Source organism: Propithecus coquereli, unplaced genomic scaffold (genome assembly GCF_000956105.1).
Source record: "Propithecus coquereli isolate 6110/MARCELLA unplaced genomic scaffold, Pcoq_1.0 Scaffold252, whole genome shotgun sequence".
Taxonomy (NCBI): domain Eukaryota; kingdom Metazoa; phylum Chordata; class Mammalia; order Primates; family Indriidae; genus Propithecus; species Propithecus coquereli.
In genome coordinates this window covers 4,756,961-4,771,766 of record NW_012148086.1, presented here as the reverse complement: position 1 = coordinate 4,771,766, position 14,806 = coordinate 4,756,961, and the positions used below count along the sequence as shown (strand labels likewise).

General features: G+C 41.9%; 1 protein-coding gene and 1 pseudogene across 2 annotated transcripts in view; both read left to right on the top strand.

The window, feature by feature from the left end:
- STK17A (serine/threonine kinase 17a) overlaps positions 1–14,101 on the top strand; it is a 50,835-nt gene extending 36,734 nt beyond the window's left edge. For both annotated transcript variants that reach the window (XM_012646980.1, XM_012646981.1), the window contains 4 exons: positions 8,295–8,421; positions 12,537–12,585; positions 12,672–12,851; positions 13,428–14,101. In XM_012646980.1, coding sequence (XP_012502434.1) covers positions 8,295–8,421; positions 12,537–12,585; positions 12,672–12,851; positions 13,428–13,746 — 675 coding nt within the window. In that variant the 3' untranslated portion in view covers positions 13,747–14,101. The remainder of the gene's footprint in view (positions 1–8,294; positions 8,422–12,536; positions 12,586–12,671; positions 12,852–13,427) is intronic.
- Positions 10,678–11,336, top strand: LOC105812451 (annotated as a pseudogene).
- Positions 14,102–14,806: the final 705 nt, after the last annotated feature.

The window sequence follows — 14,806 nt, the reverse complement described above, 5'->3', positions numbered from 1 at the left end:
ACAAAGGACGGTGTGTCAGTTATGATCCTTTCGAGTGATCAAAATGCCAGTTGAAATTAGGGCAAGCGAAAAAGGAAAATGTTCTTGGCTAAAAAGTACAGGGATGATTCGAGCTTCATATTCAGAGCTCAAAAATTGTTGCCAGTACTCAGTTTTTCTGCAGCATGCAGCTCTACTTTCTCTGAGTGGCAGTAAGATGGTGTGAGTGAGGTAGATGCTGCCGTTTCAGCCTGGCAGCTACCCAGAGACTCAGCAGGAGAGAGCCGGCCTCTGTTCACAGCTCTTTCACAAGTCCTGAGAGTCACTGATTAGAATGGCTTGGATCAATCTGGAGCTAATAGGTGTGCTGTGGGTACAGGGCTCTGGCCAGGCCAGTGTCATCGGTGTCATGTGCTCTGACCCCAGAGCAGGGTATGCCCCTCCCCATCCCAACTTTCACAGGACCGAGAATGGGGAAGGGACAGATTCTCAGGCTGATTCTGTTTCTGAAAGAATAGAGAATGGGTGCTCAGGAGACAGAAAATGAGTCCTTTGAGTATTCTTAGTATGTTCTTCAGGCATCTGTGGTAGAAAAGTTGAAGATCCATGTTGACTTCTGCGGGTTACTTTCACACCAAGTCCAAGTGTGGCTGTGGGAAAATGAAACTGTCCTTAAACATAGAACATGCCACAGTGACACTAGTTCCTTGTGTTTATTCCACTTACAAAGATAGCCTCATGGGCCAGAGGAAGTGGAGTTAGAAAGGAAGGTAACCTGAGAAGGCTAAAGCTCCTTGACCCCCCAAAAAACTTTCCTGTCCTGACCTGCAGCCTCATCACACTCCACGATCATCTACTGATCTACCTTGACCTCTGTGCCCTGTAGCAGAAAGTAGGTGCTTTATGGCAGTGGTTCCCCGAGTCTGACGTGCACTGAGTCACCGGCAAGGGCTTGCTAAAACAAATCGCTAGTCCCGCCCTAGAGTTTCTGATTCAGGGTAGGGTGGGGTGATGCTGAAACTTTGGGTCCGGGGGTCACTTTGAGAACTGCTATATGGCACATTCCATAACTCCTTTTAAATGTAATATATATAACATACTCATATATATATATATCATACTATATAAATAACAGAGCTTCATTTTTATTGCATGAAGGAACACTCTCAAGAGTGTACATTGGTGTCATCTGGAGGTTGACTTCTAAAGCAAATTTGATAATGTCCCATTTGAAATCAGGCGGAAGGATAATAGATATCCCTTTAAATACTGGTTTCCTACAGAAAAACACAGGGGAATGTCAACCCAAGCAAATAACTGAGGCAAAAGTCTCCATCAATGGAGGTTTATTAAGCCAAGATTTTGAGGATGCGCCCGGGAAAAACACAAACCGCAGACAAGTTCTTTGTCCACAGGGGAAGTTGGAATCTTCAGCATTTCGAAGGCACACAGAGAGAAAGAAAAGTGGTCACGTTCTTGTGAGGCCCAAGAAATCTATATTTTACATAAAATAAGGAAGTGAAGGAAATATCTATTATGTAGATGTCCCTGGGTGGGTGAAAGAATATCTGAGTCTATGTGTCTCCAGTTCTGTTACCTGTGAGATAAACTTGTAATTCATTATTAGTGTGGACACAGGCTTTAGTTTTAGGTGCTAAACATAGGTGCAATTTGCATGTCTTTGCTTTATGGGAGGTTAGCAAGAGATTTCCTTAACGAATGATCTCGGGGCCAGCTCTTCACAGGTGCCTGAGGCTTTTACTTTCTCTCTTGCATAAGCAGGTGGGGGGTGGCCCTGAGACTTTGATTTTCATTTTACAGGAAAGAAAGCAATTTGGAAGCTTTCTTGTTCTTTTCTGAAAGATGCCAATTTAAATTCATTTTGTTAACAGTTTATCTTTTCTCAAAGATAATTTTTTAATACTGTGGCTAAAATGGATAGTCACAATGCGGTAGCCACGGGGTGGTTACAGTGACAATTTTTGAAGCAAGTGTAGACACGTGCATACCCACATGTGTCCCCAGATGTTGGTGCTGAAGTGGCCTAATGTTAGCACTGAAGAGCACTTGGTTAAAACTTTCATAGCTGGAGTCGGGGAACTGGGGCTTCGCTTTTCCCCTTTAGTCTGTCACGTGCATAAGAAGTTCGAAGATCCTTGCTCCAAGACATTTCCACCTGTGCTTCCCACGGGAACATTTACCAGGAAGAGATGAGATGGCCTCTGCAGTCCAGACTTCAGTGGACCCCTACTTTGAGAAGCCTCAGTTAGTATCAGCCATGCAGAAGAATTCCCAAAAGAAATGTTTATCTGTGCTGTAGCTTTTTTCATGTTTGGTTTTATACTCTGTAAAACCATATATTTGTTTTATTTTTTATGATGTTTTACTAGTTTTATAATATAAAAAGGACTTCCAGGAACAGAACCCCAATTTAAATAACACTGCACGTATAGGAAATGAGCTTTCAATTTATGACGGCTCAACCTATGGCCATTATTCAGGAACTAATTAAGTAGCAAGTCAGACAGGCTGCCAACACCATGTGTCATGTATCTTTGATGTTACTTGAAAGCAGTCAAAGGTGAATATTAAATTCTTGAATACCAGGTCTAACTGTGTATTTACACAAGGAAATTATATCCCTTTCTCCCAACACATTCAGCATCAATCATTCTCCTTTCTCTCCAGTACACTAGGTGTAGAATTCTTTCCAGATTTAATCGAGACCTTGATGATGATGACCATGGGCCTTGGATGTGGGACACTGGACTGTCCATGTCTCCTAGCCCCAGAGCAACTAGAAATCACGGTGATGGGAAGAGTTCCCAGCCTTTCCTCCACCCTCGCGCTCCTCCTCCCTGTGTGTCTCTAAGTGAACTGCTGGAGGGAGGGGATGGAGAGGGGGTCATGTGGCCCCAGTGCAGGCAGGAGTGATTTCTGCCAAAAGGTCATTTCCAGGTGACCTCTCTGAGTCTGGACCCAGAGAGTCTACTGTCCTATACCTTCAACAGCCATCTGTCCAGTGAGAATTTATGCTTGTATGTTGACTCTCAGTCCCTAGAAAAGCTTGAAAGACTAAGCTATAAAAAAAAAAAAAAAAAATTTATTTTCCCACACTGCTTCAAAACTAAAAATACTATGTTTTAATTCTGTGAAGATTGATAATCCCGCTATATATGGTAACTTTTAGCTATTAGGCTATTTAGTCTCCATTCTGGTTAAAATGAGAAATTCCTGTCCCAGAGGCGGAAGTTAGTTAGAAGTTAGAGTAACAATTATAGTTGCTTTCATTAAAGAGACAGTTGACACTATGGGAAATAACGCTGTTTGGATTCAGTGTAGACCTCAAATGATCAGTTTACTGAAAGACTAATTCACTGAAAACTCTTAGCCAAATACCTTAAATTGAGCTCAGAAAATTCTCTGAGGAGTAGCAGATGCAGACTTAGGAGTCCATAAAAGTATAAGTCCATAAATCCACAAAAATAGAAAAGACAAACTGTGATTAAGGGGAAGCCCATTCTTTTAACACATGAAATGTTGCAGGACTGACAATCTGGAAAACAACAACTCTGGCAAGGTCATAACAAAACTGAAAGTTCCAAAACAATCTCAATAATTTGGTGAATTAGTCATTCAGCAGAGTGGCCACCTTTTACTTCGATTGGGAGGATTGACAAGAAATAGCACAGAGAAATCCAGTCTTAAAATCCAGTGTTCTTTTTTTCCTCGAATGGTCTTCTCCTGGTTCAGTTTTCCAGCAGTCTTAATACAGTCGGCCCTCTGTATCCGTGGGTTCTGCAGCCATGGATTCAACCAAGCTGGGATTGAAAATACTCCGGGGAAAAAATTCCACAAGCTTCCAAAAAAGCAAAACTTTAATTTATCCCATGCCAGTACCACATTGAATCCATGCAAATGAAGTGACATGTAGGCTTAGGCATTGTAAGTAACCTAGAGATGATTTACAGTATACGGGAGGATTTGCGTAGGTTATATGCAAATACTACACCATCTTATATAAGGGACTTGGCATCCATGGATTTTGGCATCTTGGAGGGTCCTGGAACCAGCCCCCGACAGATGCTGAGGGACAGCTGTAGTAGTATTCTATCATTAACTTTTCCATCCTGTTACACTTAAAGTAAAAAGTAGACTAGAAGCTGGGACTTTCCACTTGAGATTTAAATTGAATCACTGATAATTTAAGCATCAGTATTACTTGAAGGCAGGGGTAACATAAAAACATTTCTAAACAGTCCCCCAAATTAATTTAGACAGGATTAGTAACCTATCTCTCTACTCCAACCTGGGTTTTAATATTACAAAGTTAATTTGCTAGAACTTTTATTGCCTGATAGAATGTTTTTTAAAACATCCATGATAGCTTAAGCTTTATTGAGCAGGTTAACCTCAACTTTACAGTGATCTTAGCCACTAAATCTTATCCAGTGGTGACTGTTCAGTAAATGTTAAATGGATTATGTACACAGATGAAGAGACCAAGATAAATGAAAGGATTCCATGTGAAGCAAGACTTCGGCAAGACTTCCCTACAGCCGTTGTCTATTCGAGGGCTGTCTGCAGGTTTCCTGTTTATTTCACTGTTGTTGCCTCTCTGTTGACTGGCCATGCTGCTTTCTCTCCCCTACCATCCAGGATTCATGCATTTTACATAGAATTAGGTATCGTGTGCCACAACTTTATCATGAACAGGATTCCCTAGAAAGAAGGTTTAACTCAATTGTAAATGCTAAGGTATTTATCTTTGTTTTCAGGACATTTCCGCTTATCGGAAGTAAGTATATTTCACCATCAAAGAACTGACAGAGATTATGGTCCTAGAGCTATATTTTTATTTAAAGGAGTAAAGTATATTTTTAAAAATAGCTGTGGTCAAAACAGCACATTTGGTAGGGGCCACATAATCAACATTAACTGTGAAATTTCATGCAATAGCTGATTTTATGAGAAATGTGTTTTTTCTAGCAACCTTTCTTTCAACATTTTTTTTTTTTGTGAGACAAGATCTCACTCTGTCACCCAGGCTGGAGTGCATTGGCATGATCATAGCTCACTGCAACCTCAAGCTCTTGGATTCAAGTGATCCTGCTGCCCCAGCCTTCCAAGAAGTTGGGACTACAGGCATGCACCACCATGCCCAGCTCATTTTTTTTTTTTTTTTTTTCCCAAATTCTCAATAACCTGTGAACACTACCAAAACAATCCACACCTGTGCAGACCTAGCCTTTTTTTTTTTTTTTTTTTTTGAGGCGGGTAGAGATGAAGTCTCACTCTTGCTCAGGCTGGTCTCGAGCTCCTGTTCTCAAGCAATCCTCCCACCTTGGCCTCCTAAAGTGCTAGGGTTACAGGTGTGAGCCACCATTCACAGTCCTCTCTTTCAACTCTTTGACTTCATTTTCAAAAAGTCTCTCACTGTATATCTTAGATGCACGTAACTGGGCCTAGGGTTCTAATACAATAAAATTTTAATAATTCGATCACACTAATTTAGGATTGACATTACCACCAAACCAGTTAGCTTTTGAATAGTAACCAAAGAAAGCATTTCTCAGGGAATATGGGGTGTAAACAAAAAGGGGGAAACATTTAAACTATTTTAAGGGAACAAATGGTATTTAAGGCCATTTACAGAATGTGCATGCCAACTAATCACAAGTGAATCAGGAGAAGATCGGGAGAAGATTTACCCTTAGTAGTGTTTCACTTGACATTTTATATGTACAAGAAAGGACAAAACAGGTTTAATTTTGAGTATGTATCACTTAGCCAACTCCTCCCATAGAATTTGCCTGAATAATTGACATTTTATTAATGTACTAAAACTAAAATTGCCTTGAAATGTCTGGGGACTTATAATCGTGGTGCTGCACTGTCTTTTTCCTGAAGAAGTAGCTAGAAGCTAATTAACAAAGAAGATGTGGTCCCCTTCTGCCATTTCCCCTAGAAGGGCCCGTGGAGCCTGCGATGCCTACGCTTCCCTCACTGTCATGGCCACCCCCAGTCCTGCCCCTGGATTTTGTGACTTCTTGTGGAATGAGAGGACAGAAGTCACATGGAGTGGTAGGTAGGGTACGAGTGGAAGGAGAGGAAATGGGAACATTCATTTATACCTGTAGGCCTGCAGTCCCTAACCCCAGGGCCGGTCTGTGGCCTTTGGGGAACCAGGTCGCCCAGCAGGGGGTGAGCAGTGGGCGAGCCAGCAGAGCTTCATCTGTATTTACAGCCGCCCCCCAGCGCTCGCAATCTCCCCCCACACTCCCCATCTGTGGAAAACTGTCTTCCATGAAACCGGTCCCTGGTGCTAAAAAGGTTGGGGACTGCTTCTGTAGGGACAAGTGTGATGGAGGAGACAGAAAAAGTTAACAAAGCGGTGGGTTAAGTTTGCTGTGTACAGGGTGCTGTGGAGCAGAGCGGGCTCAGCCATCAGGCCCTCCCCGGAAGGCAGGAGGGAGGGCGGGGGGCACGCTTCATAGAGGAATCGGGGCTTTGAGACCCACCAAGCATGGGATGAGTGATGAAAAGACATTTGTTAGGGAGAGAAGGCAGAGGGCTTCCTGAGCAAAGGCAATGCATGTGCAGGGACATGAAATGTGAGAGTGTCTGTCCTGTTTAAGGATCACAGACTGTTTGATTTGGAACACAGACTGCCTAGTGGAATAGTGACAGGAGATTGATCTTGAAAATGAGGCAGGGGGTCATAAAACACTCTGGGTGCTGTAGGGAGGTTTTTGTAATTTATTGGTACCAATGCTTCTCAGTTTATCATTGGATATATTCTTTATGGCAGAAAACAGTAAGTGCAGACCATTTCTGAAGCAAACACAAACTTTTCTTTCATATTTTACTATAAATCTCATATTTTAAAAATTCTAATGAATTTTATACTCTAGTCCATAGCATATCTGCTTATCTTTTTATACAGAAGCGTCTCCGGTTATTTTCCACTGGGCAAAAATGACTGCAGGGATGTGAACCTCGTTGGTTCTGTGGCTTTGGGTGGCCCTCGCCCACATCCAAGTCCATCTCGCCCCCACACCCCAGCCCCTGTTGAGAGAGTTTCTGTTGGGAATGAGGAATAACTAGACAACCGTGAGGAGAGTACATGATCAGACTTGTTCTGGGAAGAGTACTGTACAGTGGAGGGGGGTGTTGACCATGGGGGAAACTAGACGCAAGAGGCTAGTAGTAGTCTGGGTAAGAAATGATGAAAGCCCAAACTTTAAGCAGTGGGGATTTCGAGATTTAGGAAATGGAGTCTGTGGTCATACCACCCTGAACATGCCCAGTCTCATCTGATCTTGGGTGGGAGATTTAGGAAGTGGAATTGATATGACTGGTGACTTCACTAGATATGAGAAATGATGGAAAATGAAGGAGATGGAAAATGAAGGGTGAGTCCCCAGTGTCTTGCCCGGGCATTGAGATTGGGAATACAGAAGAGAAGGGTAGGTTTGGGGGACGAATGGCTGCCCGAGGTGTCTACTGACTTGAAGGCCTGCCTTGTAGGGAGTTGAGGGTGTGAGGTACAATCAGTCAAATGCAAAGATTTCATTTTAATTGGATCTTGAGTCTGGGGAGGACTCAGAGTAGAATTCATCAGCACGTAAGTAGCAGCTGAAGCTTTGGGAATAGATGAAGTTGCTCAAAAGTAAAATGCAGACTGGTAGAAGAAGGAGGCCGGGCAACAAGAGATCCTGAACAACACCAATATTTAAAAGGAGGAGAGAAGAAAAAATCAAAATAGTGAGGGATCTATAGAGGAAGGAAGAGATCCAAGAGGGAGAAAACAAAGGGAGGAATTTCAACAACATAAGGATGATCGTCAGTGCCCAATGCTACAGAAACCATAGAGTGCATAATAGTGCCTGAAAGGCATCCGTGGGCTTCGGTGGGTCTTAGGCTGTTAAAGTTATTGTGACCTCAAAGAGGGGGCAGAACAGATTTAGCTGGATTGGGAAAAGATACCAATTGTATTTGACCGTACTTTAAAGAAACCGAGCTTTGTGGGACTAGCAGGGAGTGAGTGTGCTGGCTAGAAAGAGATTCAGGGTCATGGAGGACAGTTTCTATAAGTAGTTCGGTTTTGTTTTTGAGATAGGGTCAGAAGCATTTTTGTATGCCAAGGAAGAGCCAATATAGGGGAAGAGGTTGAAAATACATTTCTTTAACAAATTACTGTTTACTGTTAAATTCCTCAGTCTCAATTTCACAGGTGAAATTTATGTTTTATGAGCTACATGTTTTGTGTACTTGATCATGGTTTTGTTGATTTGGGGGATGTTATTTTTTAGCCTCAGAATATCCTGCTGACAAATGAATCTCCATTGGGTGACATTAAGATCGTTGATTTTGGCCTTTCAAGGATAATGAAGAACAGCGAAGAGCTCCGAGAAATTATGGGTACTCCTGAATATGTGGGTGAGTGTTCTTGAGAGTGGGATGGTTTTGTGTTTGGGGTCAGGTATCACCTTCGTCAGGGACCTCACATGTGGCATGATTCATGGTGGGGCCAGCCATCTGCTGTATTGAAATTCTACCATCAGAGATTCATTCCTTTGGATTAAATTTAAAAATGGAAACCTTTCAAAAGTAAGGTACCAAATTGGTGATCCTTTCGCTGCAAGTCTAAAAGACTTTGAAAGAATAGGCGAGTATTTTAACAAAGTAGGACATTAACTTATCTGAGAGTGGGAGAATATTTAACAAGTAAGGACCATTAAGGATGTTCCTGTTGATAACAAACATTTGTAGAAGAATCGCCAAGTGTGGGATTCCATAGAAGTGTGGAGCAGAGAAGGCATTTGGTTAGATCTGTGCAAGGTCGAATGTTTCCGGCAGAAAGAAGGAGGAGCTTAAACACTGAAGGTAGCAGCAAGAGAGCAGCTGAAGTGATGCACCGTGGGTCTGGGATGGGTAGAAAAAGAAGTCAACTATGACTTTTTTTGATAGATGAAGAAAAATAGGGGTTTGAAGGATTTTTTTTTTTAAAAAATAGGCATCTGTAGTAGAATAAGGCCATAGAATAATTCAGAAGTTGTGACCAGAGATTAGAATATTAACATTTAAAATTTCAGCGGTGGAAACAGGTCTTTATAATTATGAGGCCTTGGATATAGCTCCGGAAAGGCAGTTCGTTAGACCAGAAGGGCAAGAAGCTGTGATGCTAGGCTGTCTGGGTCATGGACATCTGCAAGTTGCCAGGGCTGGTGTGGACCCAGGAGAGGAGGAGGCCAGGTGTCGTGTCATAGATGACAGCAGCATGGCCAGGAGTAGAGGAGGCTGTGGCCTGGCCTGAGGAAAGCCTCTTTGCCTGAGAGCAGAGGTGTGAGTGAGCAGGCAGGCCGGGACGGGCGTTGGGAGAGCAGGGCCCCTTTCAGAGAATGGGGTGAAAGGAGTAGTCCTTGAAGCACTGAGGATGCTGGGGATTTACAAGAGGAGAGCTTTCCAGACAACACAGAAAGACAGGAGGGTCGATAGGGTTGAATTAAAGCTGTGTGGCAATGATAGTACAAAAAATAATTCATAGTTTTAAAGTGCCTACAATTTAAAACAGATCCTTAATTAGGTAATAAAAGAGACCACAGGCAGAGAAACAACCTTCAAAACTTTGGGGTTTTTTATGGACTGGAAATACTTCATTTTCAATATGACGACTGATAAGCATTGTGACCACTAAGTAAGTTTTAGGAATGTGACTTAATAGTATTTCTTTAGGGAAAGCAGCTGCCCAAATAGCTCAGCCAATTTTAATGGGTAGCATTGTAAGCTAGAATACAGAAGACTGCAGAAGGAAGGGCTATGAGCTGAAATATAAAAATATTAATGAGAGTGGGTTTTTTGTGTGTTTTTGTTTTAATGCTTTTTGTTCTTTCGTAAATTCTAAATTTTCCACCAAGAGCCTCTCGCCCCCAAAACAGAACTATCTTCTTCATTATGAAAGAAATACAAGTTCATCCAAAACTAAAAATAATTCAGAAGTATATGATACAGAAAAACAAAGGGACTCTCCTTTTCGTTTTCTTGACACACCTTTTAATAGGCGAGGTTATGCCTCACACCATCATTTTACATACACAGAGACCAGGTGCTAGTCCTGGCTCCGGATTTGCCGTCTATGTGACCTGGCCCGTAAACCTCTGTACACTCCAGACTCCTGTCCATAAAATGGGGCCAGGAACAGTACTAGCCTCATAGGGGATGGTAAGAATCGCACTGGATTTGCTACATAATGCTCTTAAATCAGTGTTCAGCAAATAAAAGCACTCAAAAAAGTAAGCTACTGTTATTTCTACACTCCTCTTCCATAATCTTGCTGTACGGTCTCGATTTTACCATTCCCCGCTCCAGTAATCTGGATGCTATGCATTTCAATTTTAACTTCCTAGTAGTTTCTTTTGAAATTTTAAAATAATGTTCACGACCTCTGTTTCTCAGCTCAACCATTTCAGAAATCAGAATTCAGGAGATTAGCATACCTGGCCTTTCCTTCCCAACCTCTTCTTCCTCTCTTTATATTCTGTGGGGATTTGTCCCAAATTAGTAATGGGTATGTGGCAGTCACGCCAGAGGTGGGGTGGCAGGACAGACTTCACTGGGACAGCCCTAACCCAGCTGCTGAAAGCCAGGGGCCACGAAGCGACGCTGGTCTCCTGACAGCCTGGGCGGGGTTGGATCATGTGGAATGAAGCCTTCCAAAAAGAGGTTCTCAGCAGCTGCCTAGAGACCACCCAAATACTAGCTAAAGCCATCACCAAGGCCCCACAACGCCCCCCACCCCACCCAGGCCTGGATCTGAGTCACAGGTCTTACTACCAGCACAGCCTGACAGCTGAGTGTGATGAGGACAGCCCACGAGGGGATTTTGACTTTTTCTCCAACCTCATAGCCAAATGGGAAGCCGCAGCCAGGCTTCCTGGAGATTCTACACAGCAGGTGCTGGTGCGCTCTGGGGTTGTGCTGGGCCATGGGGGTGGTGCCATCGGCTGTATGCTGCTGCCCTTCTGCCTGGGCCTAGGGGGCCCATCGACTCAGGCCACCAATTCTTCCCCTGGATTCACATCAGAGACCTGGCGGGAATTCTGACCCATGCCCTTTCAAGCAAACCATGCGCAGCGGATCCTGAATGGAGTGGCTCCAGCCGCCAGCACCACCAGTGCTGTGTTTGCCCAGGCCTCCCTCTCGCTTCCCAGTATTGTGGTGCAAGCTGTCTTTGGGCGAGAGCATGCCATCCTGCTGCTGGAGGACCAGAAGGTGATCCCACAGCAGACGCTGGCCACGGGATCCCAGTATTCCTTCCCAGAGCTGAGGCGGCCTGGAAGGAAGTCATAGCCTAAGTAGGGAAGCACATGGCAAAGGCCCGAGTCCTGTCCCTTAGCAGAGGCTTCCAGGTTAGACACTGTATATTGATAGGCGCAGCCGCTCCTCTGCTGAGCTCTGAAGCTATCTGGTTCTTAGAGATTCCTCCTTCCTGTCAGTCCTGTCGCTCCACCTTATGTAGCCGACAGTGTCCACAGCCTCAAGGCTGTAATCTCACCAGAGTGGGGCCTTAACCTCTTTGACTTGTGAAAAGGATTTCCAAGCCTGTCTCTCTGTGTGTCTGTTGCTGCCCCACTTCTCTCTGCTGTGTAGAGAATGCTCTGCAGTTTAGGCAATAAAGATGGATTATCTCGCTAAAAAAAAATAATGGATATGTGACTTTGAGTGTTCTTTCCTAGAATTAGAACATTTTCATTTCTTTTTCAATCGTAATTACCACAGTTGTTTTAGTCGTTGGTCTGTTTTCCCAGGGATTCAGCACCTTATTGCCTGCCTTTTCATACTTTATCCCCCCATTTGTGTAATTTAGAAGAGAAAAATCATCTTTGGTTGTCTGGATGATAAGTAGATTTTTCTCTTCAAGGAGAGTTTTTATATTTCTCCTGACTCCTTGCATGTTGGAGAATGTCTTTCTGCTGTGTTTCTGTGCGACAGCAATTTAGTTTTTATCAAAGCATATTATTTTTCTCAACTCCAGATGCATTTGTCCATGATGCATGTCATCTGAGGATGTCCAGGTTTTTTTTTTAACCTTGTCGACAGACTGACTGACTCTAAAATGGGTGGCTGTTTTAGAAGCTCACTCTGACTGCAACATAAAGAACAGATCGGGTGGGACAGGCAGCGTAAGGCCCAGGTGAGGAGGCCCAGGTGAGGAGAGCGAGCCTTGGGCTAGGGTGTGGCATCAGGGAAGCAGAGATGGGAACAGGTGAGAAAGATTTAAAAGCTGCCTTCTGATAGAGAGATGCTTGATTACATCAAGCATGGGTGTGCTTGATGTAGTGTGCTTGAGGGTGTGAGAAGACCAAGGTGTCGGAAATTGCAGTTTATATTGCAGTGTTTATTCCTTCACAGATTTTTAAAATACTAGGACTCAACAATGGAGGCTGGAGGTGTGAAAAGTAAACAAGTTAATTACAAATGTCTAGTTATTGTATTAATTTATGATGTTAATAATTTTTTCCACAAAACTAAATGTTTTCTTTTTCTGATCCTAGCTCCTGAAATTCTTAGTTATGATCCTATCAGCATGGCAACGGATATGTGGTAAGTGTTATTAATGAAAAATGTATTAAATTAGTTTCAAGAAATGAGAATGGTGCTAATTTTTCTTACATTTTCTTTTGTTTTAGGAGCATTGGTGTGTTAACGTATGTCATGCTTACAGGAATATCACCTTTCTTAGGCAATAATAAACAAGAAACATTCTTGAATATCTCACAGATGAATTTAAGTTATTCCGAGGAAGAATTTGATGTTGTATCTGAGTCAGCTATTGACTTCATCAAGACACTTTTAATTAAGAAACCAGAGTAAGTATCAGTTTAATATTGATCGTTGTCAGTTTTTGATCAATCTGCTCCAAGCAAAAGTAGTTCAACAACTGAAGCACCAAAATGAAGGTGCAAAAATGTTGATATAATATTAGATGAAACCCTTGGCTTACTATATCTATTGAAAGAAAAAGTGGCCAAAGTGAAAATATTTTTGAAAATATGAACCGTACCTCATTTAACAGGATTAAAATATTATTTAGTAAAATTGTATTATTGCAGATATGTCACGCACCGAATGGCACTCGTAATTCATGGTTAGTATAAATTGATGATGAAATGACAGCTGATCCCTGGAAGATATTTTCCATGTGTTCTTTGTTCCTCAAGAGAGTTTTTTCAGAGATACTTTACCCAATATATCGTTTTTCAACATGGTGAGAAATTACACCTAAATTCCAACCCCTCTAGCTTTATTCAGGAATCACAACAAGATTTTTGCCAACTCTTCATACTTCCCAAATTATAATACAATAAACACAGTGCATTATGCTCTAATTTTTAATTGAAGTTCTAATACGTTGTCTTAAGTGTAAAATATGTATCTTTATGCAGAGACCGAGCCACTGCTGAAGAATGTCTAAGACATCCCTGGTTGACGCAGAGCAGTGTTCAAGATCCTTCTTTCAAGGTGAAAGGGGCATCAGAAGAACCAAACGCCCTTCAAGAAGGTGATTCTGTGCCTGAAATTAATTCTGACAAACCAGAAACTGAGGACTCAGTTGTAACAGAGGAGTTAATCGTAGTTACTTCGTATACTTTAGGACAATGCAGACAGTCTGAAAAAGAGAAAATGGAGCAAAAGGCCATTTCCAAACGATTTAAATTTGAGGAACCTTTGCTACAAGAAATTCCAGGAGAATTTATCTACTGAGCAGTATTTCCCTTTAGAACTTTTAAGATTTCTACATTGAATTGAAAATGTTAATATTATTTATGGACCACTGGCCAAATGGTACATGTACTGAAAGTGATAACCAGGTGTCACTTATACAAACAAAAACAACTTTGTCAAACTTGTGGAGTTAGATGAATCAAGCCAGATTTATAAAGTCGCCAACCAGGAGATTTAAAAGGTACAGTTATCTGTTTCAATGTTATTTTGAAGAAGGGAGATGTTTGCACCTTTTAATCCTACATCCTGTTTCTCCAGAATGAGAATTTGTGTGCAAAGGTATTATTTATATTCACTTTCTTTAAAAAATCCAAGTAAAAGTGCCAAAACTACATCTCTGTAAATTTCTTTTGCATTATTCGTATGTGTATCTGTATCTGCATTATATATGTCGATGCCCTTACTAAAATTGATAACCGACTTTGGGAGGTTTTTTTGGCAAGATATTAATTTAAATAGACATCTTCTAAATTGTTAAGACCTAGAATAACATTCATTATAATTTGATAATGTCTTATTTTTATATTTTATTACCGCTTTATAGTGACTTGATTTGGCTTCTCTTGTCTCTGTTTTTGCATAATGCTTATAACGTATCAGAGAAAACCCTGGTTAATTTTTTCTCTATTCAATGTCACTAATATGAGAAGTGGTGATTTTTCACTCTGAAATTATTCTAGTTGTGTCAGCTTTTCAGCCATTTCCCTTATCACACCGTACTCATCTACCTTCTTTCAGGGGCTACACCACGGCCACTTCCATGCCCCTCCCCCATACTTGTGACTTAATTTTGGTCACTTGCAGGTATCAGTGTGATCTGATCAACACTGTGGTTGCTTTGGTCAGTGAAAAGATACTATTATTGTTTGTGTCCCAGAGTTAATACAGGGCCGTGGAGCAGAGGAGATGGAAAGCACTTCCACGCCTACCACCGAGCCTCTACTTGTGTCAAGTTTCTTAGCAGCCCTCAAGCTATGTTAGGAAACGTTATAAATGCCAATATATATATAAATATTTACTTCGTCCGTAAAAAATTTGA